Genomic DNA, 26128 nt, shown 5'->3' with positions numbered 1-26128 from the left:
CATCCCCCCCCCCCCCCCCCCAAATTTGGCTGTGATGAAGAGGGATGCACAGATGTTTTCTTCCCTGTGCCCTGCCTTACCTTCCTTGAATGACCCTTCCATATCTTGATTTCCATCTGATCCTGCAGGTTTTGTCAGACAAGATGGCTTTTCTCGTGCATGTGCTTTGTGTCTCTGACTCAGGAGAGTCTGTCCTCACTGCCAGAAGATTTTTTGGCTGACAAATAAGTCAGCAAGGCTAAATCTGACAGCACTGGTGAATGGAGGAGGCTGTTGCCAATCCCTTGGCTGAACCCTGTAATACGAAGCACCCCAGGCTGGAGCCCCAGGAGCAGCTGAGGGAGCTGGGAAGGGCTCAGCCTGGAGAAAAGGAGGCTCAGGGGGCCCTTGTGGCTCTGCACAGCTCCTGACAGGAGGGGACAGCCGGGGGGGTCGGGTTCTGCTGCCAGGGAACAGGGACAGGAGGAGAGGGAACGGCCTCAGGCTGGGCCAGGGGAGGATCGGGGTGATCTTCAGCAGGAATTTCTTCTGGAAAGGGTGCTCAGGCTTTGGCAGGCCTGCCTGGGGAGGTTTGGAGTCCCCATCCTCAGAGAAGTCCAAGGAAGACCTGGATGTGGCACTCAGTGCTCTGGGCTGGGGACAAGGTGGGGATTGGGCACAGTTTTGGACTGGATGGGCTTGGAGGTCTTTTCCAAACTCAGTGATTCTGGGATTCTCTGAAATACCAGTTTGATACTTAATATGAGAAAGGTGATTGAAAAGCAAAAAAGTATCAGAAATATTTCCACAGGGCTATTCCACAATTAAATACGGGTTTCACAGCAGACCTGAAAGCTTCCAAGCACTTGAGGGGGACCCCCCAAGCACAAGGGGGGTCCTTGAGGTGACATGGGTTGGGTGAAGGATCCCAAGATTTCCACATGCTGGTTGATGGCACAGACTGTTGGATTCTGCAGTGAACCTTATTCCATGGATGAGAGGGAACAAGGTTCACATGGAAGGTGATTTCAGTTGTTTTTTTGTTTTTTTTTTAGCAAAAAATGAGAAATCCTTGGCAGCCTCGGCTTGAGTGTGAGCTCTTGGAGCTGTCAGGCTTTCAGCATAAGAACCATGAATATAGATGTAGATAAAACCTATGTTTTTCAAGACAAAAATAAGTTAAAAATCACATCCTAGGTATAGTGCTTAGACACTGCCCTAATGGCTGGCTGTACAGGGATCTCAGACCTCATCCCATGGATCCCTCAGCATTGAAGGTGTTGAGAGTGAAATGTGGAACCCCATGTCTGAGGATAGGTCAGCTAAGGCTGAGATGGATTCATAGAGTCCTGCTGCTTCCTCACAGTACAGGTTTGCTTTGATGATCTTAAAGATCTGTCCCTAAAATCTGTTTATCAAAAATAACTTCACAGTTAATGTTAAAAACCTTATCAAGACCCTTTTTCTTCTGTGTGTTTCAGTCCTTGCCCTGCAGTCAGGGCTTATTCTGGGCAATGTCAAGTCAAGTATCAGCCAAGAGCAAAAATTCAGAGGATTAATGTGTATTTGTCTGTGACCCAAATGAAAAGGCTTTTTGTTAGAAACTTGTGTACAAATGTGTATAGAAGGTGTCTCCTTTCATCTAGTTTGGTGGTGCACAAAAGCCATGGCACTGCTGCCATTTTAGCCCTTCCCAGATACCAGCAGAGGTGGGGTGCTGCATTTGTTGGTAGTGTTTGTGTCATAGGTTAAGAAGGAAGTGAGTTTTTTGGGAGGTTGTGGTCAAACCAATCAGCGCTTGCTCTTCCCTGCCCCTAGATTCTGACATCTTCACTTATTTCTCCCCTTTGTGAGCTGTGTTCTCCCTAATCCCCTCTATGTCGCTTTGGGGAGGGCCATGGAAGGTGTTGCTGCTGCCTCTCATTGGGTCGTTAGGTGAAGCACAGATGGCAGCTTGGCTCTGAGAGCTTCCAGGAGCCCACTGTTCCTCAGAGATGCTTCAGTCAAGCTGTGCTGGTTGGCACTGGGCTCCGGGAGATTGCCAGCACAGAGATCCCTGGCAAGGTGTCCAGCTTTCTCCATGTCAAGTGGTGGAGCTCAGAGATCAGGAGTTCCCTGTGTAGTGCTGTTCTCCTGGGTGGTACTGCCAGGAAAGTCCCTCTGTCCTTAGTGTGCTCTATAGTCTCAGGATGTCCCTGAGCTCTCTGGCATCTCTTCTGCTTTCAGGTGGAACCAGGTGTGCAACCACTGGGACCTGTCTTTGAAGGACATGAAAATTTTCCTCCCAAAAATGCAGTAACAAACCAGGAGAGCAGCAAACAGATACAGCAGCTGGTGAGTTGTGAACCTGGTTTGGGTGAAGGAGTGTGCTACTTTCTTATTTTTGTTGGGGGTTTCATATGTGCAGTCCAGGTAGAGATTTTGGGGACTGAAGTCTTTTTAGGTGCAGCTGCCCTGCAAAAGTGGGAAGCTTGGGGAATTGGTAGGAAAACACAGGCCATCTGCATGCAGGGTGTTGCTGGGTGGCAGGTCCGGGTGCTATGCTGGCAGGGGAATACGTCACTCTCGGATGTGAGGGAAACATGCCAGTAGGTTCTGTGCTGTGTTTGGTTCAGGCTTATTTTAACTGGGGACAGATGTGGATGAGGAATGTGTCCCTTGTGAATTATTGCAGCAATTGAGACTGCACAGGGAGGTTTAGCAGCTCCTGTCGATCCGAAGGGTAGTGAGTAGCTGCAGATCAGGAGGATGTCTGTGCTCTGTTAGGTGTTACTGGAATTAGAAAAGGAGCTAAAATAGCACAGCTGGTGTTTAAAGATGAAAATTCTATACAGAAAATCTGTTGTTTTGTCCCCCACACCTTGTCCTCTCTAATGTTCTGTATAAATAGGAGCAGTCCATGTATGTGGGAGCAGGATTATTTTCAGACGGAAGGCTTGGGGAAGAGAGGAATAGTTGCTTTTTTTAAATTTTATTTTCCTAACTTTCAGAAAAATTTCCCTTGGTTTCTACATTGTTTAACTTTGTCACAAAGAGATTTTCATAAGAAAATAAAAATAATTAATGAAGCACTGGGTCTGAGAGGCTGGGCTTGAATTTCATATGCATTGTAAGAGTGTGGGCTTCCTGATCTACTTCTGGTTGTTTTGTGCAGGAAGTTGAACTCAAGAAAAAGCGCAAAAAATGTGAAAACCTTGAGCATGAAGTGAGGAAAAAGCATAAAAGATGCAAAGAACTAGTAAGTGTTCTTGTTGCCTACTTTACAAGCATAATGGGAGGAGCTACGTTGTTGTGTGCCTCTCTTGGATTCTCTTCAGTTCATCTTAATAAGGAATCACCAGTGTTTCTGTTCATTTGAACAGTGTCACAAATTTGGGGCTCCAGCCCGTAAGGCTGGGATTGTTTATTTAGTCTTTCCACTACCTGGGGGCTGAATACAACTACACAAATCACTGGATGAAATTCCATGGCCTTTGCTAATTTGGGGAAATACTTAACCATTTTCACAGGCACTCCATACAGGAATTGAAATGATAATAACACCATCCCACTGTCTTTTTCTTGTGATTTTTGTTGGCTGAAATCCTGTTTAATTCCAGGGAAGTTTTGCAGCTCATACCAGAACATCTGGATTTCTCCCTTCTGTTTCTGCTTTGCTTTGCTCAAGAGATCAAAGACTGGTTTGGGTTGGAAGATACCTTAAAGGTCATTATGAATTCACAGGACAAGACCATCGTCCGGCCCTGGGTTCTTTTTGGGTAGTGCTTCTCACTGTTGCTTCCCAGACCTCTAGCAGCATCCCACCAGCCTCCTGCAGCATCAGGAAACAGGAGCAATGGAGCTGCTCTGCAGGATAATCTGGGGGGGTTAGTCAGAGGAGCTTCGTGTAATTCCTGCTCTTTCTGGACAGGAGATCCAGCTGCAGGAGGTGCAGAATGAAAATGCACGACTGGCTGAAGAGAATTTGCAGCTGAATCAGAAGGCTGGGTGGGCAGGACAGGTAAAAGCAGTGTCTTTGTCAGTTTGGCAGCATTGGCTTCTGCAAAACTCTTCTGAGAAGAACATGTTGTTCTTAAGTTTCCAGCTCAGTAATGGTTGTGGGCTTCTGTTCCCAGCTTCTTCTCTGGACAAATCTAATGCACAGGAGTTAGAAAGTCATTTGTCAGTCCCATGTGTCAATTTGCCACCATAAGGCTTCCTACATATTTAACAACTGCTGTAAGTGGAAATGTTTGTCTATGCTTGCGTTGCTGGTAGTGGGCAAGCCATAGTGCACCCTGGAACCAGAAATTCCTTGTGGGAGGTGAAGGAGGCAAAGACAATTTCAGCAGGCTACTGAATTTTCTGTCCTGTGTTTCTGTCCTCTGTGTTTAATCCTACAACATAGGATTAAAAATGCTTATAGACCTTGTGCTTGTTTTTTTTTTTTTTTTATCTCTTCATTATGTAGCCTGTTCCTATCCCAGTCTCTTCCTCCCTGCAAAAGGGGAGGGGAGATGAATCTAGGGAGAGAAGCAGTGTGCAAATAAATTGTTACACATTGAGGCCTGATACAAATGCTCATATATTTAAGTGAAAATCGAGGCAGAGGAAGTTCCTGATTTTGGTATCATTGCCAGCAGAAAGCACAGAAATAAACTGGTCTCTGTTGTTTTTACAAGGAACACCTATGGCTGCTTGTGCTCACTGAACATCCTTTCTTTTCAGGTTGAATCTGAGAATGCTGACCTGAAACTGCAGGTTGTTTTAGTGACTAAGGAACGGGATTCAGTAATTCAGACGAATCAAGGACTCCAAACCAAGCTGGAGAATCTAGAGCAGGTGCTGAAGGTCAGTAGGGTCCACATGGCTGGATGGACTGTCCAGACACCTACTGCTTCCTTTGAATGGCACAGGTTGTCTGCCTTTTCTGACCATTCTTTCGTCTCTATACTTTCACTGGGAATTCTGCTTCTGCAGGATCCTGGAACATGTCTTTCCAAAGTGGACAGAGGTGCTTTGGAAAGGCTGCTTCAGGGATTTGGGTGGGAGATAAGGTGACCATCACTGATTTGAAGATTTTCTCTGACAGTGTTGCTCTGCCTTGTGATGGGAATTTCTTTCTTTGTGGAATGATGACATGAAATACAGGCCCTAGTTTGGCTTTATGGTCATTGGTAGCACACAGAGCAGGGTGACAGTAGTGCCACCCCTCAGCTATGTGTGCCTTCTCCTGCAGCACATGAGAAATGTGGCTGAGCGGAGGCAGCAGCTGGAAGTGGAGCACAAGGAAGCATTGCTAGTCCTGCAGGAGAAGCAGGAGGAGGTCCGGCGGTTGCAGCAGGTATGTGGTGTGTGACAGGGACATTTTCCTCTCTGAATGGACTCCTGCACCTTGTTTACTTTGGAGGTGTGCATGGGGGAGGGAGATGTGAATTTACAGGGTAAGAGTGTCTGAGTCCAGGTGAACTCTGGTACCTGAGCCAAGTGAAGGGCTTTGCTTATGAATGTCAGTTCTGACCTCTCGCTGCTGTATGTCTAGAGCCCAGAGATGTTTCCGGACTGTACAGTGATTTAAGTCATAAAATCATGGAATCATTCAGTTTGGAAAAGCCTCCAAGATCGAATCCATCCATTCCCCCAGCACTGGATGGCAACTACTGACCCGTGTCCCCAAGAGCCACATCTACACAGCTGTTAAACTGCTGCAGTTCACCAGTGCACTGGGCAGTCTGTGCCAGGGACTGTGAATAAATTTTCTCAGTATTCAACCTGACCCTGCCCTGGCACAGCTTGATGCCATTTCCCCTTGTCCTGTCCCTTGCTCCCTGGGAGCAGAGCCCAGCTGCCCCCCCAGCTGTCTGCTCCTGTCAGGGAGTTGTGCAGAGTCAGGAGGTCCCCCCTGAGCCTCGTTTTCTCCAGGCTGAGCCCCTTTCCAGCTCCCTCAGCTGCTCTTCACCAGACCCGTGCTCCGGTCTACAATGGACTACCATGGTAGGATGACAGCAGAAGTGAACTCAGGTTGGCTGCTTTCTGATTTACTCCTTTCCTTATTTTTCCTTAGGCACAGGCAGAGGCAAGAAGGGAACATGAGGGAGCAGTACAGCTTCTAGAGGTAAGACGGAAAGAAATGAGGGATTAGTGGCTCCAGATTTGGTACCTTTTATTTATAATATCAGTTTGGATGCCCTGGGTTTTGTTGGTTCTTCTGCAAAATGCTGTAGTGCCTTGATGGGATGCAACATGTTGCTGCAGTGAAAGTAATATTTGGGTCAGAGTTCAGGGAATTACATCCTAGTCTGCTCAGTCATTAGATAGGTTACTTCATTCAGATCGTGCCCAAAAACTCTTTTAGGGGTGCATTTAGTAATCAAACTCAGATCTGGCCGTTCCATTTTCCAGCATCATGTGAAAAGAGAATACTTGTATCTGTAGGATTTAAAATTTCTCATGTATATGTGTGCTCTATTTGTTTTATTAGGGAAAAATAAGAAAATTTTATTAGGTAAAAGCAGGAAAACCTGAGCATAAGGAGTGGTGAAGCTTGAGGTAGCTGCCTTGTTCCATTTGCTCTGACTTGCACATAGGGAATGTGCTTTGGCTGGTGGCTGACAGTGCACCGGTGCAGCCTGGCAGATGTGCTGAACACTGCTTTGGGGTTGATTGGCATCAGCTCAGTGCCTCTCAGGGTGATTCTGGAGAAAACATTGGATTCCTGGAGCTGCAAAGGCACGATGCCAAACCCTGGAACTTGGTGTGACAATTTAGTGACTGCCAGAGGGTTGGGTTGAGTGTGGTGGGAAGGGGAGCATCTTCTGCTCTCTCAGAGGTTTTCTGAGCACTGAAACATCTGAGATGAGCAGGTTGTCTTGCTGTGCCCCCAGACAGTAGGATCTCTTGGGGCCATGCTCCTGTCTCTAGTGGTGACAAACAGTCAAGGCTCTCAGAGTGAACTCCCTGTGCCCACTGCTGTGCAGCTCTGTGGCATTTTGGGAACCTAGGACTATCGATGCAGATGGGAAGTGTCCTTGATGGAGATTGCTCCATGACTGCAAATAGCACCAGCTTTGGATGGGGCCTGGCCAGTAGAGCCCAAGAGTGCTGGGCTCCTGCTGAACAGGATTGAAATGTTGCAGGTTGGGTGAGTATTGGGGGATGTGACATTATATCTTGTGCCCTTGCCACACTCCTTTGGGGACCTCTCTCAGCATTTGGCTGCAGAGATGGGATCAGCTGATACAGGTGCTGCTCTGCATGACCTGGTGTTTAGCTGGGTTCTGAGCAGCCTTTAGAGGCAGGGTTGCTGTGGTTCTGTTTCAAGGCCATTGGAGCAATCTGGTCTAGTGAAAAGTGTCCCTGCCCATGGAATAAAGATTAGCCTTCCAGTCCAAGTCATTCTGGGATTTGATGATTCTATGATGTTTGCCAAACGTTTTCTGAACTAACTCAATGAAGGGCTGGAGAAGCTACTTAGGCTTAAACTAGACATCTTCCTGTGCAAAGGAAGAAAGAAACAGTCCTCTTGCTCTGAGTTTGAAGGTAATGTTCTTCTGCAAGGGCCTTACCAGTTAAATATTCTTGCTTTCATGTTACTGGTACAGAGATCACAGAATCATCAAATGGTTTGCGTTGGAAGGGACCTTGAAGTTCATCCAGTTCTACCTCCTGCTATAAGCAGGGACACCTTCCACTAGACCAGGTTTCTCAGAGCCTGATTCAACCTGACCCTGAATTTTATAAAGTAGAGCAAAGAAAGAGGAACTGTCATTAAAAGCAAGTTTAGTGCAGAGCAACAGTCATTTAAATTACTTAACTATAATCATAGTCATTCCAGAACATCAGTGCATGGCATAATTTGAGATGCCTTTGCTATGTATTGTCATTTTCACACGTGCTTGAATTGGTTTTTAATGTGATATAAATGAAGAATGAGTGTAGTCCATTTTTCTGTTTGAAGAGTTCTGTCCCATGATTGCCATAAGTGGAGTCTCTCCCTGGAGATGTTCAGAACTGGACAGAGCTCTCGACAGCCAACCCTGCTCTGAGCTGAGGGCTTGGATCAGGTGATCCCAGTGTTCCAGGTGATCTCCTTCAGCCTTAGGTGTTCTGTAGTTCTGGGATAAGGCAGTGACAGGGGTGAGGAGAGTGTGCAACGGGGTGTGTGCAGAAATGCCATGGAGGGAAGCACCCTCTCAGCTTAGGAACAAAAGCTTGAGGGTTAAGGTCATGGGAATGAGGGAGTTCAGTGGTTCCAAAATACATGAGACAAGATTTCAACTGCCTTTGGCACTGCATAGATACCAAAGGAGACAGCCTCCTTCCAGGAATCCAGTTCTGTTGGGAAATGAGGGGACCAGAGCTCAACTTTGCTTGCTTTCCCTGACCTAGGAGCAGGATGCAGGACCAAGTAGGCAGTCAGCTGCTTAAGAGCCTGTCACAGCCAAGCTCTGAGCTGTGCTTTGATTCCTAGAACTCCATGATCTCAGACCTGGGGAAGGATCTGAGCACAAAATGTCTATTCCATTCATTTTTGAGTGGGTGCAATGTGCTGGGAAAAGGGAGCTTGAAATTTAGCAGCCACTCTATATTGTCATTTATCTCAAAATACACTGGGATTTGGAGGCCCTCAAAAAGTGCCTGGTTATCTTATTCATGCATTTGGTGTGTAGGATTTAGCTTTTGCTTGGCAAGCAGATGCTTCTGGGAATGAGATGGGAATCTCAGTATGGAACAAGGCAGACACTGTAATTTGGTGAGAAAACAATTTCATTCAGACTGAGGGTTGGATTACCTTTGGCAGAGTGTTGTAGTGTAACTGCTGATGTGGTTTGATATCTCTTTTTGCTTTTTTTCTTGCTCCCAGAGTACTTTGGATTGCATGCAGGTACTGCTCTAATGCTGTCAAACAGGATGTTTTTCCTTCTGTTCTGACTTTGACAGTTGCTTGATATTCTTGTTTTAATATACTCTGGAAAAGATTGCAAGAGTGTTACTGCCAAGAAATAAGTGTGATTAAGGGAGCTCCTACTATGAGTTTGATGGAGCAGCTGCATTTGTCTTTAAGTGCCTTGCTTTCTTGACCAATTAGAATTAGGAGCTTACTTTTTTTGGCACTTCCAGATTTTTAGAATTTTCCAACTGTGCTCCTTCTCCACATTTAAGTGTCTTTGCAGTCCAAAAGTAAAGTGTTTCCTTCAAACCCCAAAAGCAGTGGTGACAACATCGCAGATGAGTGTTGCGGAGATGACGGATCCTGCTGGCTTTGTAATTGAGTGGAAGATGGGAAGCAGAGATTGTGGACAATAGTTTTCCCAGAAGAGGGTGGTAACTAATGAAGTTCCAGCTTGGGAGCTGTGCTAGGTGACCTGTTCACATGTTTGGAAAGAAGGCTGGTATATAAGTGCAAGGGTTTGTAGCTGATAGAAAACGTCTTTAAAACCTTCCAAGCTGGCAGAGATCTCAGGAGAAATAGGGGGATAAAATGCAGGTGGCATTGGCTGTGCAAAGACATGTGGAGGAGAGAGAGCAGAGACTAAACATGCCCGGTGGTGGGCTCAGAATTCCCTGCTGGCACAGGAGGTACAGGGTCAGAGGCAGGGAATTTAAAAAAAAGTCAGCCACATGTTGGTCAAAAAAGCAGCAAAGTGGTGGGAATTTTCAGGAAAGGACTTTATTGGAGTATGCTCACATCCTGTAGAAGTTGCACCCACACTGGTGTGGAGTTATGGATGTTCTTTAATTCCTTTGGCATCAGCCCTGCTTTTAGCAAGAGCTTGGACTGCACACCTGTAGAATTCCCTTCCAGCAAAATGGAGATTCTCTGATCTGAAAAGTACATAGCAGAAGATATGGAGAAGGGGAGCAAGGGACATCTGAAAGGAGAGAACGAGCTGTAGGAGTGGAACAGACCAGCCATGAATGAGGGTGTCTTAGAGGATGGGGCTGAGGTGGTAGTGGATGGGTGTGGAGAATCAGTTCCTGAGTTGGTGATTAAACTGACCCCACCAAGCTCTGCTCCTGCTCTTGCAGCCTCTTCTGGAAGTTCAGTCCCTGTTATGGGAGACTCCTCTTTCTCCCCATTTTGGGTTGGGCACAGACACAGAAGTCTCCTTTGTGTCTGGAGCTTGGGTCCTGCTGGTTCCCTGAACCTCCTGGCCATGTCCTTGGGCCTCATCTTCCTTATCCTCCTGCCTCCCAGCACTGCCCTGGAAACCTGCTGCTTCCCAGCTGTCTGTGGTCCCCTACAAAGTAGCTGCTAGAAGTACGCCTTGTGTATGATGTGGCAGTAGTACTTAAGGCATGTTTGTATATTGCTTGGAATAACAGAGTGAAAAAACACTTGACTAATTAGGTGTCTGAGAATTAAACTGTAAATTATCTGGGTTATTGGCTTGGCCGCCAGTGTAAGTAGATTTAAACTGTGGTTTATGAATTTACAGGACAAGGTACTATTATGATGCTATTAAACACAATATCCAGATGCATCTGCTGGCTCATGTCTCCAGAGAAGACAGGAAATCTCCTTCTGGTCCTGCAGTCATTCTGAACCTGTCTGTTGTTGTAGGCTCTGTCCCAAGGTGTGATCAGGGATGAATGTTGGACTTGAGGAAGCCCTCCTTTGATCCAGTGCAACTGTTCTTACTGTTAGGGTATCTTTTCTCTGTTGAGATATAATGTTGTAGGGGAGAAGTCTTTATGAGAAAAATCCAAACTGTAAGTAAATTCAAACACTCATATTGGCAGAGGAATCTTGTGCACTGTGACTTAGTAAACAAGGAATTAACTCTGAGCAAGTGGATAACACAGACACTTCTGGAAGTTGGTCCTGGCATCTCAGTTCAGTTCGGAGGTAGTTCTTGCCAAACTTAAGAGACTTCACCAGGCTTTCCTTAGAGCCTGAGAGCACCTTTGGACTTGTGGAGGGAACAAGTAATAAACTGAAATACCTAAAACAGATATGTCACAGTCAAATAAAAATGCATGACCCTCCTAAATCTTTAGGGAGTGGCTACAAAGATTTTGTGTTATTGTGAGACCACAGAGAGAGCTTTTTCCAGGTCAGAAATGTTATTTTTAGAGCTGCTTAAAATCTCAGGCTTTCTGTCTCACATAATATTTCAAAGCATCATTTATTTTTTTGAGTTGGAAGGAGAAAAAACACTTCAGATATATTTGGTAGAATGGAAAATTGTGAAGAGTGCAGTGCAGTCATCTGTTTTCATGCATCTTACCTACAAGAAACAGTGAAAGGAGGGAAAGGGGCAGTTGCAACCACCTGGGAATTGATCTACCTACAACCTGGGGCAGTGTTTTGTAAGGGGAAGTTCTAGAGATGGTAAAAAGAGAATATGGGAAAATACAAATGGTTCTCTAGCAGGAATGTGTCTTTCCCTCTCCATAGTGTTTCCCAAGGCTCCTTGGCACCTCATCTTGCTGAGGTGTAGCTTTCTTGTCCTCAGCATGCATTTGCCTGGAGTAAATCATCCCTGCAGGACCAGGAGGAAAAGTGTGTGTGCTTCCCATGTCAAGGGAGAGTTCTGCAGCATGGGCCTATGTGCTCTCTGCCCTTCCTAGTGCCAAGGTCCAGAGGGACAGTTGGCAGTCCTGCCAGGAATGGTGGGGAGCTCAGATTAAGGTTTTGGGAGCTTGCTGGGGCCTCTGGAGTGATGGACAAAATTGGGAGAGCAATTCCTTTTGGAGACATGATTTTAATGCTCAAAAAACCATCCAAAGCCTTTTGAATCTTTTTAAGGCTTGTTTGTCTCTGACCTATCTCATCTGGTCTTGTGCAGGGCTAAGAGAGGATATTGAAGTTCAAACCCAGAATTTTAGGGATTAGTCCTAATGGAGTTTGTAGTCAGCTTCCTCAGAGATGATGAGCCTCAGTTTTTCTAAGATAAGTAGAGGTGTGAGGCTGCTAGTTTCCAATGACTGTTCCTAGGCAGGGCATTTAAAAGCATCCTTTAGCTCTTTGGAGTCTGGGGGAAGATGCAGCAAAGGCAAATCCTGTTTGGAGCCTCAGTGTTTTGTCAGGGGTTTGTTCCTAACCTTGTTCTCTCCTGGCAGGCCAGGGTGAAGGATCTGGAAGAGCAGTGTCGCAGTCAAACAGAGCAATTCAGCCTCCTGTCACAGGAACTCCAACAATTCCGGCTTCAAACAGGAAAAATTGACCTTCTCACCTCCACTCTGGTGACTTCGGAGCTGCCCCTTGCTCTGTGCAGCTCGGCCCCGCAGCCCCGCTGGGAGAAGGGTAATTGCTGGACATGCCTGAGAGGGCTTTGCTAAATGGGTTGATATTTATGTAAATGAAAAGGGCTAAAGGAGTTAATGCAAATGTTTAGTGCAATTTTGGCATTTCTGTCCCTATCGTAAATACTTTTGGTTCATTTTGTAAAGAGAAGTTGGCATTTCTGTGGCCAGGGAGAGCTCAGGTGTCCAGTCTGTTGAACGAGGCATGTTTGTAGAGACTTGGGCTGCTCCCTGGGATGCTCGTTGCTCATCCTGTGTCCTGCCTGTGGCTGTAACTAATGGACAGCTGATTTTATTGCAGAGTCAGCTGTTCCTGGGTTGCTCCCCCATCAGAACACAAAGAAGGTTCACAATGAAGGGAGTGACGAGCTGGAGCTGTCGCAGCGGGGGTCGAACACCACCATGGGCTCCCCAGCTGCTCCCACCAGCGCTCAGAAACAATCCAAGAAAGGGGAGTCTCAGTCCAGCTCTTCAAAATCTGAATCCATGCAGAACAGCCCAAAATCCTGCCCAACTCCGGAGGTCAGTATGGGAGTCCCCTCTGCTGCCTGTGCTTTCCAGCCAGAGGGAATAAATTCATTGCTGAGAGCGCCAGTAAAGTTACATTCATTCCCTTCTGGCTGCCTGAAGAAAATGGAATAGACAAGAGAGAAAATGTAGGAAAATACTGAAATTACTTTGGCTGCCATGTCTGTAATGCTCATTTGAATATATTGCTGTGTTCCATGAAGGAAACAACTGGATAGACAGTACCTGGGAGCTTGGAGGAGTGGGATGGGATGTGTGAGGTAGCTCTTGCTGAGCTTCCTTGTGGCACCTCAGCTGCCACTAAGACACATAAAGGCTACAAACTAGAATTTTTAGCATGGGGAGAAACTGTGTCCACACTATTTTTTGCCTTGAGCTGTGAATGAGGAACTCAAACTTCTTGTGTGATGTTTTTAATTACTGAGATATTACTTGGTGAAAGAAACCATGAGAAGATGCCAAGTTTGTGCTAAGAGGGATGGAGCTAACAGGCTTCACGTGTTTGTGTCACCAAGATGTCCTCAATGGTTGTTGCTTCTTCTCCCTAGGAACACTTTTGTGGTGGTGTGGGGTTCACTTGAGCAGGGATTGATGCTCTCTTCTATGTATCACTTGAGGGGACAGACTTCAGGGCAGAGAAGTGCTGTGAGCAGGGCTGGGTGTAGTGGCCTGAGGGGCACCTTTTGCTCTTTTGGGATTTCCTGAGCACTAAAGCCACTGAAGTGCTGAGGTGACCAGGTCAGGACAGTCACACAAAGGGCTGCTCCAGTGCCAGGCAGAGCCTCCCACTGTGTAAGAGCTCATGGAAGTGCCATGTTCAGAGAGAAAGTGAAGGTCACACCTGGGAAGGAACAGGTATGGAACTGTTAGCAATTCTATAGCAGGAAAAAAGCCTACTTTTTAGTTCAGGAAAAAGCTTGGAAGCCACCCTGCCTCCCTGGTGAGATAGATGCCTGCAGAGATCAGTGTGGGACCCTTGGAAAAGAGCCATTGGCTGGGGTGTTTGGCTTCCACAGCACATAACTGTGGGAACATTACAGGCTAAGCCCCTTTGTTTGGGTGTTACAGATTTTTGTTCTCCAAGGACATAAATGGGGTAGGATTGTATTGCAAGAACTGTAGCACCTTGAAAAGATGCTCTGAACTCTTCCCAAGATTGGCTCTTCACATATTAAAAAAAATACTTTGTGTTCTGGTGTTTGCAATGGGTCTTCATCAAACTTGAGGTCTGTTTAACAAGGCATCTTGAATTGGTTCATTGGCACAAGTTCAGACAAACCCCAGGGAGTGCATTGCCTCAAGAAGAAGGGTTGCCTTACACAATCCATTGCCACTGGATGTAAAATCCCAACATTTCACTGGCATCAAAACAGCTGAGAGAAATTTCTCAAAGGTGCTTTGCCAGTAGGCACCAAATGCCCTGAAGGTGCAGCCTTCAGCTTAGGAAGTGCAGAAGGAGCTGCTGGCTAGAAAGGGAGAGGTTGTGACAGGAATGGGGGCTTCCTGCCCTGACTTTCATTCAGCATGTGCTGTTAGCAGAGCCAGCTAAAACCAGAAGTTCCAGTCAAAGCTCTATCTAAAATACATAGACATCCTACAGAAAATTTTGTTGGAGAGGACAGAAGCAGGTGAAGACCCCAACATCCAACAGAGCTCCTTTGTTCAGGTTGACATTTGTGTTGCATACAGGCACAGCTACCATTTAGAGGTAGCAAGAAACCAGCATACTGGATTGTGGATGTGTGGGGTAGAAGAGGTTTCCAGAGCCACCAGTCAAATCTCCTGCCCCAGTGGGACTGTCACCAGCTTTAAATCAGTGTGGCCATGGCTTTGCTGAACTCAGGCTACAGGTTCTTCAAGAATGGAGATCCCCCCAGCTCTGAGAACTGTTCCCAAGGCTGTATCACCCACCTGGACAAGGAGTTTTTGCTGATGTCTGGCTGGAAGCTCTGAAGCTCCAACCTGAGGCTGTTGCCTCTTACTACTACTTCCTCACCTAAAAAGTCATTCTTAGAGATGGTCCTTAGCCCAGGAGCCAGACTGACACCAGCCATGAGTTTAGAGGATGTGTTCACTATGTACAAACACTCTGAATATTCTTTTACTCCTTATCTTTAACATCTCTAGGTGGACACTGCAAGTGAAATGGAAGAACTGGATGTTGACAGCATCTCCCTCATGCCAGAGCCAGGCAGCCAAGGCCCTGCAAAGCTCCAGGTGTTCTTAGCTCGATACAGGTACTGAGTGCTCATTGCTTGTGCTCTGTGAAGTTACACACGTTATCCACAGCTGCCTACTTCACAATCTTCTCTAGTATTTACCACTGTTAGGAGTGGATAATAATAGGTTGGACCTATTATCTTTCTTCTCTGTGGGATTTTCATACTGGGAAAGCTGGGAGTGTCTAGCCTGACGATGGGAAGGCTCTGGGGAGACATTAGAGCTCTTTCCAGTGCCTAAAGGAGCTCCAGGGGAGCTGGAGAGGAACTGGGGATAAATACCTGGAGTGACAGGACAAGGGAATGGCTTCCCACTGCCAGAGGGCAGGGAAGGATAGGATATTGGCAAGGAATTGTTCCCTGTGAGGGTCATGGCACAGGGTGCCTGGAGCAGCCATGGCTGCCCCTGGAATTCTGGAAGTGTCCAAGGCCAGGTTGGGTGGGGTTAGAGCAGCCTGGGACAGTAGTAAGTGTTCCTGCCATGGCAGGGGGTGGAATGAGGTGAGCTTTAGGGTGCCTTCCAACTCAAACCATTCCATGATTGAATGATTTGAGACCTCTTACTTCCTGCACAGTCCAGGCTTAGCTCAACAAAAGCACATTAAGCTCAGTAGCTGTTAGTGAACAGCACTGTGTGAAACTTTAAATATTGGTCTCTGGTGAAAATTAGTTCAAACTGACATGCTAATTGAATTGTCTATTTTTTTTTTCAGAATAGTGCAAGAAGTTTTCTCCAAGAAATCTTATTCCAACGATTAAGAAAATGTCAGCTTAGAATTCTGAAATTTTTGGCCAAAATGCTTCTGGCTGTAATTTTTAAAGGACCAAAAATAAAAAAAACAAACCCCAGAAAAACACCCACAGAATAAACCCAGATGTTTTTGATAACTGTTGCCATTCACTGAGCCATCATGGTGAAGCCCAAGTTGCTACAGCTCAGTGTCTTACCTGTCCTTCAGCTTTTGTATTGGGAATTGGGAGGAAGAGAACAGGGATGATTCTGTGCTTGTGAGGAGCACATCAGATGTGGTCTGTGTCTTCATGTCAGTCTGGGACCCATAAGGTCTCAGTCAGATCACAGAGAGGCAAACATTGCTTTGGCACAATGAAATTCCTTTTAAGTGGTAAAGAGCAGGAATTGGCAGTAGGTGTTTGTAAAGTTAAAGGTTTTTCGTGAGGCATTTTCCTGTGAAAGGAGACCCTCTGATTAGTTTGAGTATCCCTGGGCAGGCAGGTTAGAACTGCCTGGAGTCCAAGCCATATCACCAATGTATTTCTAATATTCTTGTTGGTGAAGTTTTTGGAGTGCTGTTTAAAATGCAGGGTTTGAGCAGGAGGAGACACTACAACCTCTCTGTACAGCCTTTTCCAGTGTTTGCTCAACCTCTAAGAAGTTTTTCCTCAGGTTCTGGTGGAATTTCCTGTTTGTTTGTGCCCACTGCCCCTTGTCCTCTTACTGGACACCAGTAGAAAGCATCTGGCCTCCTCCTCTTGACACCCACCCTAAATATACCTGTGCATTGATAAAATCCCCTTTCTGTTGAATTTCCTCCAGGCTAAATAGGCCCAGCTTGCTCAGCCTGTCCTCAGAGAGGTGCTCCAGTCCCTTCAGCATCCTTATATCCCTATTCCTTTGGATGTCACAAGACATCTGTTCTGCTCCTCAGAAATTATCTATTATGAAATATTTTTATATGTAGACTACAGTCTTGACCTTTGTCTATGGAATTTGCTGCTTGCCAAAGTGGATGCATTCGCAGTGAATTGAAAGCTTATTAGCATCACAGCTGTACTATGTTGCTGGGAAGATTCCTATGCAAATTAAGTCTTCCAATTGTAAATATTTCAGCTACAATCCTTTTGATGGACCTAATGAAAATCCAGAGGCAGAACTTCCACTGACTGCTGGAGAATATATTTACATCTATGGAGACATGGATGAAGATGGCTTCTTTGAAGGTGTGTTTTAGTAAAATGAATGTGACTGAACTGCTGTGGTGAGTTGATTTCTCTCCAGAAAATGAGAGAGAAATTTACCCTCAAGGTAAAGGGTTTCTGCCCAAAGTTAGTTTGTTAGAAGGATGAGCAGATCCTGTTGGAAATGGCTTTACTTACGTTATGGAAAAAATAATCTAAGCTATGAAATCCTTGTCTAGTGATTTCAGTGGAAATTTGCTACTGCTTTCAGCAAGTTCTAGGTTTCATCCCCAGTGGTTTCAACTCCCATATGGTTCCTCCCCCACCATGGAGAAGAACAAGTTCAGCCCCTTTTGCAGATGGGCTGTTTCCCTCTTTCCAGTGCCTGTAATGAGCCAGGGAATGCAGCAGATTGCCTTGTGCTCTTTGGCAAAGAGGGGATACAATAATCAACCCAGACTACAGTTGTGACCCTTGCTGGTGTCATGCAGTGTTGCTGTTTTGGTCCCTTTGCAAACATGAGCCTGGTTGACTAAAAGGTGGATGGAATCGAAAGCAAGATTTGTGGGCTGTAAATTTGTGCTGAGGTTTTTTTGTGGAGCCATTTGCTTAAGGGGTGGTAAATTCCTGATTTCCTGAGGTGCTTTGCAAGGGCTGAGACAAATGCATGTGTGTTGCACTGCTTGCTCTGTGACTGCTCTGCCTCATTTTTCTTTCTTTCTGTTCCTAAGCTTATAATTTATTTGTTTGTTTATTGTTTAAAAATACTATTCTTTACTAACCTTTTCTGCTTTCCCTGCTTTCAGTTGATTTGCTGTAGATAGAGTTTGGAAGGGAGAAGGCAGTGCAGTCCCTGTGTGCTGCTCATCCGTGGTTTGATGGGTCTGCACAGACCAAGTGCTGTGTATCTGTTGTCCCCACAAGTCTTTTTGGGACACCTTTAGTACAGGAGTTAAGAAAGAAGGGAGCTAAAAGGAAGGCCAGAGCTAAATGCAGAGCTGGGAAGATGGACTTTTTTGAGGAAGTACTGCAAACCCCAAATCTGTATGGCTGGGAGAAGATGTAAAATCATCCAGCTGTGTAGTTTGGGAAGGCCAAAAAAGTTAATGAAAGAGCTGTGATGAGGAAGAATGGGATAATGAAGAAGGAGAAAACCTTTAGCTAGTTATACAACCCAACTTTCTACTTAGTTGGCTTTGAAATGTGTGAATGTGTCCTTTGGGACCTAACAAGGGAAGGCCTAGGAAATCAGGAAACATTGCCAGCAATAACCTCCCTGAGATCTTTTCCACTCCTGACTGCAGAGCAGTTGTGCCCTGGCAAAGATGTTGTCCCATAGTCCTGGCAGCTGAGTTGGAAGGCTCAATGGCAGGAGTAGTGGTAACAGGTGTCCTGTTTTTCGTTTAGGGGAGCTGATGGATGGCCGGCGAGGGCTGGTCCCCTCCAATTTTGTTGAGCGAGTTTCAGATGATGACCTCATGATGTTTCTGCCTCCGGAGCTGAATGATCTCACCCATAGCTCATACCAGGAGAAAAGTTTGGTCAGTGCAAGCACCAGCAGTGGAGATAAGAGTGAGTTTTCCATTGAAGAGACTAGCATCAGTCCGTTGGCCAGCAGAGCAGAAGGAGACCAGGAGGAACCTGTTAGTCACACAGCAGTGCCTTACCCAAGAAAACTGACTCTTATCAAGCAGCTTGCCAGAAGCATAGTTGTAGGCTGGGAACCACCTCTTTTGCCAGCTGGCTGCCCAGACATACAAAGCTACAACATCTATGTGGATGAAGAGCTACGTCAGAACGTGAAGAGTGGCCTTCAGACCAAAGCAGTGATAGAAAAGCTGGATTTACACAGCAGGGCTTACCGCGTGTCCGTGCAGACGGTGACGGAGCACGGTAGCTCTGACAAACTGCGCTGCACTTTCTTTGTGGGGCAGGATTTTGGCATGGCACCAACGATGCTGAAAGTCAGAAGCGTCACGGCCACATCAGCAGAGGTCACGTGGCTTCCCTGCAACAGCAACTACAGCCATGGGGTGTATCTCAATGGGCAGGAGTGTGATGTGACCAAGCCGGGCGTGTACTGGTACACCTTCCGCAACCTGCAGCCCAGCACGCAGTATGTGGCCAAGCTGGAGGCCCGGCCCATGAAAACTCCTTGGGAAGAGGTGCCCAAGGGGCAGGAGCAGGACTCAGCTGTGATACACTTCACTACCCCTCTAGCAGGTACTGCAGGCCTCTGCACATGGAGAGGCTGTGCTTAGCTGGCTCTTTGCTGGGAAGCCATAGGGCAAAGGGAAGCAAGGTTGACTAGGTCCCCAAAGCCTGAAGTGCTGCACTGTTTTGTCTTAATGATTTTCTTACTTTATTTTAAAATTTGATTAGCCCTTTTGCTTTCATTTGCTTTGAGAAGACATCCTCTGTGCTGGTTGGAGCAGCTGGTTGGGCAGGAAAGAGATGGTTTACCATGACTTTGCTCCAAGGATTGCTGCATCTTGGCCTCAGCTACTTCTGCAAAGTTCTGCTTTCTGTGCATTAAAGCTTTCACAGAACAAGAGCACCTTATTTTCTCTGGTTCTGTCTGACATTTCCCAGTACTGGCCTGGCTGTTGTTCAGTTCTGCAGGGAAAAGTCTGGTTGGGAATTTGCTCTTTGGTTCTAACCAGGGTTGAGCTTTATGCTGTAGCCAGGTAAGCAAGAGGAAATTGTGTTTGGTCTCTCACAGGCACACCTGATGCTCCTTTGGATGTCCAGGTAGAAGCTGGTCCCTCTCCAGGTATCCTGGTTATCAGCTGGTTACCTGTGACCATCGATGCTGAGGGATCTTCCAACGGGGTGCGGGTCACTGGATATGCCGTGTATGCGGATGGACAGAAGGTACTGGCTGTGCAGGGGGCTGGGGCTGCTGCAGGGGGAGCATGAAGTGTCAGACCTTAAGACAAGGAAAGCTGTCCTGAAGTGGCAGTGACAGTCCTTGGCCTGGAAAGAAGCGACATCAGAGAAGGGACATTGCATGGGCTGTGTGATGCACACTACAAAAGACATCTATCCAGATTTTGGAGGTGCTTCTGAAGCAGGACCCTCCAGCAGCAAAACAGCCTCCTCAGCCCAGGCAATTAGTACCCAGGGTGTGGACAGAGCACAAAGACAAGTACACAGCCACCACCAAGGCTTTCTCTCGAGTGCGAGGTGTAGTGATCCAGCATGAAGTTGGCATCCCCATAGTGTGGGCAGAAGAGTAGGGGGGGAATCTGCCCCTCTGCCATGCTTAGGTGAGACCCCACTTGCAGAGCTGCCTCCAGTTCTGGCGTCCCCAACATCACAGGGATGTGGAGCTGCTAGAGCTGAGGAGTCCATGGAGATGCTTCAAGGGCTGGAGCCCCTCTGCTCTGGAGCCAGGCTGAGAGAGCTGAGGGTGTTCACCTGGAGAAGAGAAGGCTCCAGGGGGATCTTAGAGCTTGTTCCAGGGCCTAAAGGGGCTTCAGGAGAGCTGGAGAGGGCCTGGGGGCAAGGGATGGAGGGACAGGACACAGGGAATGGCTTCCCACAGCCAGAAGTCAGGGTTAGGTGGGATACTGGGAAGAAATGGTTCCCTGTGAGGGTAATGAGGCCCAGGCACATATTGTCCAGAGAAGCTTTGGCTGCCTCAGCTCTGGCAGTGTCCAAGGCCAGGTTGGATGGGGCTTGGAGCAACCCGGGTGCTCCAAGTAGAAGGTGTCCCTGCCTGTGGCGGGGCTGGAATGAGATGGTTTTTAAGGTCCCTTCCAACCCAAACCATTCCGTCATTTTAACATACAAACACCCCAGGGTTCTGTTTGTTCAGTACTGTTACTGACACGGAACATTCAAACCAGACATTCTGTATGGAAAATGTCCTGTGGTCTTGTGCACATATGATGTTGTTTGAGGAGCACAGTGCAAAACAGAATGATGCTGTGTTGGATAATTGCTCTTTTTGTTGTGGAAATGCTTTTCACCTCTTCACAGGTGAAAAAAAGGAGGAAGGTAGTTGAAAAAGTGGCCTAAATGGAAAAGCTCTTTAAGGCTTAGGAAACAAGGAGGGTTAAAATCTGGAGTAGGAGTGAATATATTCATATTTTGTAGACTGTTCAGTTTCTCATATTTCTCTTTAATGTTGATTCTTCCCTGATAGTGTGCAGAAGGGTGGGAATTCTGCACAGATGCTCTCCAGAGCTTTGGGTTCTATCTGAACTTTGGGTTGGGAATTGAAGGGCTGAGCTGTGCGCAATAAATAATTCCTTCCTGTTCTTTTGCTTTCAGGTGATAGAAGTTACTTCTCCAACTGCTGGGAGTGTCCTGGTGGACTTGTCCCAGCTTCAGATGTTCCAGGTGTGCCGTGAGGTTTCTGTGAGGACGATGTCTCAGTACGGGGAGTCCATGGATTCAGTTCCAGCCCAGATTTCCTCGGTCCTGCTGCAGTCCTCCCACTGCACTTCCCCTGTGTGCACCACTGTCCCCTCCAGAGTGCCCCGGGGGGGCCCCAGGGCCTTGCTGCCTACCCGCAGCCCACAGCACACGCTCCCGCTCCAACAGAAAATTCCTGCTGAGAGCTCAGATGCCAAATTGACTGATTTCTCCTCCAGCCCTGTTGGCTCAGCACAGCCTCTGACAGAAAAAGTCTCTTCCCCACCACACCTCCCCTCTCCTAGTGCTTCCTTGGTGCAGGCTCCAGGCACTTCCCCACAGGGGTTGGACACTGAAGGAGACAAGAAATGCCTGAGTGTGCCTCCCCAGCAGGCTGGCACAGTGCTCCCAGGGCAGGGCATGGAGCCTGGGCCTTCCCAGAAACAGGGAATGCAACCGGGTGAGGGGACACAAGTGCAGGTAAGTGCTTACATCTCCTGTCCAGTGCCAGGTGTGCAGGGAAGGGCAATGGATCCTTTTTGGAATGGGAAGAGATGCCATTGAGCACCTTTCTGTGATAAAGTGTTGCCTCTGGGCCATCATCCAGCAGTGGCAAACCGTCAGGGAATTTTGGCTGCTGGTGTGTACCTGGAAGATGCAGCTCACCTCTTGATTCTTTTTGCTAGCAGATGAAGAACAGAATGAGGAAAGGAAGAATTTGCAGAGTTAAAAGGTTAAAAGGATGTTCCCATGTTAGTCTGCCATTGCTGTGCTCTCTGTCTTGAAGGGATCTTCTCCAGTCTGGTGGGTTTGTACAAGACAGTGGTAGAGCACCTTAGTGAGTGGCAGAGCAAGGCAGCCATGGCTGCAGAACTGGAAAACTGTTCTGACACTGGCTATTTAGAGTTCCCTATGGGTGAGAGAGATTTCCAGTGGTATTCCCAGTAGGGTGGGTGAGTGCTTTCAGAGTTCTTTTAGAACAGTTGTGAGGATGTCTGAGAGCCATATAATGATGGTGAATGATTGTTCTGTGACAATGGGGAAGTGGGCCCTCCTGTTGTGGGATGTATTACATCCGGGAAAAGATCTATTTCCCATTCTGACTTGACATCAGAACTCATAGGAGTGCTTCAAAATGTTAAGTTCAGCACAACTTTATTAGTCATGACGGTGTGACCTTGTGAAGGGTCAGAGTTAGGCTGAGACTTCTGAAAATTGCTGAAGCAACAGCAGCATGGCGGGCCCAAGCCCAAAGGCCAGCTCAGTACCCGGAAGAACTGAGAGGTTGAGTCCAAAATTTCAGTGGTCAGCACCTGGTCATTTGCAGCTCACAGTACCTTGGGTCAGCTGCTGGATTAATTTACCCACATTTCATAGAATCAGGGAATGGTTGGGGTTTGGAGGCACATTAAAGATCATTTGGTGCGTGAGAGGGGCACTTTCCACTAGGCCAGGCTGCTCCAAGCCTCATCCAGCTTGGCCTTGAACACTTCAGGGATGAGGAGTGTCATGGTGGATTTCTTCCAGCTTCAGATGTTTGTGGTGTGCCAGGAGGTTTCTGTGAGAATGATGTCTCAGCTGGTGGATTCAGTTCCAGCCCAGCTTTCCTTGTTTTTCTGTGAGCCTCTTACTGTACTTCACCTGTTTCCAGCATTATTGCCTCCAGACATTCAGGTGTCTGGTGTAGATGGCTGCACTTGTGGTGGTTGCTTTGCCTCCTTTGTGGAGAGGAATGAAACGAGTGCTCCCAGGGTGAAAATCATCCTTCTCACTTGCGGTGTGTCTCTTCACTTGGCTGTCAGCAAAGGGAATCAGGGCAATCTGAGCTGTGAAATTAGACATGAGATCAGGACCTGCCTGGCTTTTGTCCAGGGGACGTTGAGAACCTTGACACTGCATTGTCTCAGTGTCCCTGGGGTCTGATCCCTCAGTGTTTTCAAAGTGTGCCTGGTACATAAGGCCAAGGTTATGCTCCATTGCAAAATGCAGGCAGGGCTCCCTTGGTTAGAGTAAGAGAAAGAGGTAGTTGATGAAGGCCCACCTGCCTTACCCTTCTTGTTTCTGGAGCTCCATTCCTCCGTCTCCCAGAGGTTTTCTTGGACTGGTTGGAATACAGATGAAGATTTTCTCTAATTCTCACTAGGTGGTCTAATCAGGAGCTTGTTGCACTCTCTGTTTATTATTCTTCATTAATTCTCCTTTTCTTCACACCCCAGGAAATCCTGGAGTAGTGTCCTCATCTCCAGCTCAACCCAACATGCTGGGTGATGTCTAGACCATTCCTCTGGCAGATGACAGTGGGAAATGAACTTGTTGTATAGCTTGGGCTCTTCTTGCAGCCCTAAAACTTGTTACTGCAAAGGCCCTTGTGGGCCTTTGCTGAGCTGCAGCACTGGGGGCACTGTGTGTCTCCTGGGACCTGAGGACAGGGAGGGGTTTGTTCCAGGGCTGGCCAATATTGCCAGCTGCAAGGTGCCTGCCAAAATACTTACATGCCTAGAGCAAGTAAGACATCAGAGGGTCAAAGAGTTTGGGGTGATAAGACTCCATTTTGGTGCATAAGTAGTCTGACACACTTCCCCTTGATTTCACTGTTGGTTTGTTTCTCAGATGGAGCAACCAAGAACCAAAGCACCAGAGCTGGGAAGCCCGACAGACAGCGGGGTGAAGCTCCAAACAGAAACCTGCCACGTGTGCTCTGTGGAGGAGGCACCCAAAGGTCCCAGTGCTGACATGGAGAGAGAGGCAGAGAAGCACCTGGGCCCACAGCCTCCGTCCTCCCCCAGCCAGGCACGGGGGATGCAGGACACCTCCCAAGATGGAAACACGAGCGGGAGCAGCTGCCAGGACTTCCTGAGGTTGTCTCCTGGCAAGGAGGTGATGAAAGAAATGTCCAGAGTGAAAAGAGAGGTTTGTTTAACCTTGGCTGAATGTGTGTGCCCATGGAGGGATGTGAACTGTACTTGACCTCCTGAGTTTTCCAGCCTTAGACAGTGCTGTTCTGCAGGCTGTGAAGTGAGGCTGATGGTTGTGTGTGTCCACATGTGCCAGTCACTCCCTTGGGTGCTGCCCGCTTCCTTTCCTGCCACACCTGAGCTGTGTATGTGCTCAGAGAAAGGAAAAATGCTCCTTTGTTGCTAGAATAGAGTCTGGGAGAACTGAGAAAATGTGTTTTGCTTTTCAACAGCAAGAAGAAAAGCTGTCAGAAATGGGCCGCCGACAGTTGACCCTTTTCACGGAGCACAACCGGAGTTCTGACCTTTCAGATATTTTGGAAGAGGAGGAAGAAGATGAGCTGTCTTCAGAAGCTCTGGAAGAGAAGTGGGACCAGAGAGAGCCATGTTCCCAGGAGAATGGGGAAAAGGTAACTTGTTCTGAGTGCTGCTTGTGGGGAGCGCCAGTGCAGCCATCCCATGCCATCAACTCACAGGAGGACAAGCTGGGCTGAGCCTTTCCCAAGATCCTGCTGCTCTGCTTTTACTCCCAGTGCTGGCTCGAGGTAGTAGAACACAAGTTCTTTGGGAGAAGGAAGGGTGTTTGTTTGTAATAAATAGAGCCAGGGTTTAATTTTTGGAAAAACACACAGTGTGATGTAATGTTTAAAATCAGTGGGGGGTGATTGAGTTCTTAACACAGACAATAAACAGGGAACAGTCAACGCTGTTAGGCACAGGGTTGATTTTTGGGGTGTCCTGTGCAGGGCAAGGAATTGGCCTCAAGCCTTGTGGGTCCCTTCCAGCTCAAGGTATTTCCTGATTCTATGATTATTTGGCTTAGGCCTTGATGCTTTCTGTTGCCAGGTATTGGCAGGTAGGAGCAGAGTTGTGGCTTTGTAGTTCAAATGCTGCAAGGGATGAAATCCTGCCTGAGCTGAGCTGTAAGTGACCAGCTTAATTCATGCTCCAAGAATTAAATCTAGTCTGAATGCACCTGTGGGAATGTGATTTCAACTGCATGGCCAGGAACTGATGTGTAACCATACAGATTACAGCAGTTGGGATGAATGTCCATCAGGGAAAGCACTGAGGGTGAGAGACTGAAAAATTAAAAAGCTTTGCAGGAAATGTGATGTGCCTGGATGGCAAGAAAGCACCTTCTGTTTAATTTTTCACATGACAAAAGAACATCTTTAGTTGATGGTGCCCTGTGTGGCAGCTGGTCTGCAGGGATGGGGCTGGTGAGCACTAAATGGTAGCAGACAATGTGGCGACTCTGGAGTAAATTTCCTTTTCTCCTTCTAAAGGGTCTTCTTCTTCCCAGGTGAGGGGTTGAACCTGCAGTGCAGCACATCAGGAGCCCCAGAAGAGCCTCGTGGCTGGAAGGGCTGGGGCTGCCTCTGAAGGTTTTTAGAAGGGCTTCCAGTTGTTGGGATTGGACTGGGAAAAAATGGAAGAAAAACAAGTTTCCTGGAAAGAGAAAGAAGGAAATAAGAGCAATCAAGAACACTATTTTTTTTTCCTGGATGTTTTATTTGCCTTAATGTTTTTATTTGGTTGGGTTTTTTTCCTGAAAAGAAACATCAAAACCCTGCTCATGTCCTGTTGAGCTGAACAAACTGGTGCTTCTTGATTGGATAAAGTGATTGTTTTTTGTGCTGGCAGTAACAGAGTGAGGGTGACAAGATGCTGAATTGGGAGAAGATGTGAAGGACAGGAAGCTTAAGGGCACAGACCTTCCATTACTGCTTTATGGATTGAAGGGGATGTGACAGGAATAGGGCTGTTTTCTAGGATTCTGCATATTTAACTGCATTTTCTGTTACCTCAAGACTCCTCAGCCACTTCTTCCAGGATCCAGAAGATGAAAACATGGAGGGGTAGTGCTTTTAAGATGTTTATCCTCAAACAAGTTGTTTGAAACCATTTATTATATTAAAACTCAAAAGCAGAAGCCAC

The 26128-nt window shown here is 47.0% G+C and overlaps 1 protein-coding gene across 8 annotated transcripts in view; it reads left to right on the top strand.

Moving 5' to 3' along the window:
• TSPOAP1 (TSPO associated protein 1) overlaps positions 1 to 26128 on the top strand; it is a 67463-nt gene that overhangs the window by 22237 nt on the left and 19098 nt on the right. For 7 of the 8 annotated variants that reach the window (XR_005630275.1, XM_039732883.1, XM_039732880.1 and 4 more), the window contains exons 6-20: positions 2206 to 2313; positions 3134 to 3217; positions 3890 to 3979; positions 4687 to 4809; positions 5198 to 5302; positions 6023 to 6073; positions 12025 to 12208; positions 12509 to 12729; positions 14863 to 14972; positions 16804 to 16913; positions 18279 to 19094; positions 19594 to 19745; positions 21150 to 21713; positions 23844 to 24143; positions 24421 to 24597. Coding sequence is in view for 7 of the 8 variants with exons in the window: in XM_039732883.1 (XP_039588817.1) it covers positions 2206 to 2313; positions 3134 to 3217; positions 3890 to 3979; positions 4687 to 4809; positions 5198 to 5302; positions 6023 to 6073; positions 12025 to 12208; positions 12509 to 12729; positions 14863 to 14972; positions 16804 to 16913; positions 18279 to 19094; positions 19594 to 19745; positions 21150 to 21713; positions 23844 to 24143; positions 24421 to 24597 (3195 nt within the window). In the remaining variant the exon portion in view is untranslated. The remainder of the gene's footprint in view (positions 1 to 2205; positions 2314 to 3133; positions 3218 to 3889; positions 3980 to 4686; positions 4810 to 5197; positions 5303 to 6022; positions 6074 to 12024; positions 12209 to 12508; positions 12730 to 14862; positions 14973 to 16803; positions 16914 to 18278; positions 19095 to 19593; positions 19746 to 21149; positions 21714 to 23843; positions 24144 to 24420; positions 24598 to 26128) is intronic. The other variant, XM_039732882.1, reaches the window with a different exon arrangement.

The sequence above is a fragment of the Passer montanus genome, unplaced genomic scaffold, assembly GCF_014805655.1.
Source record: "Passer montanus isolate IOZ18808 unplaced genomic scaffold, ASM1480565v1 scaffold81, whole genome shotgun sequence".
NCBI lineage: Eukaryota > Metazoa > Chordata > Aves > Passeriformes > Passeridae > Passer > Passer montanus.
This window is presented reverse-complemented; position numbering and strand designations above follow the sequence as displayed.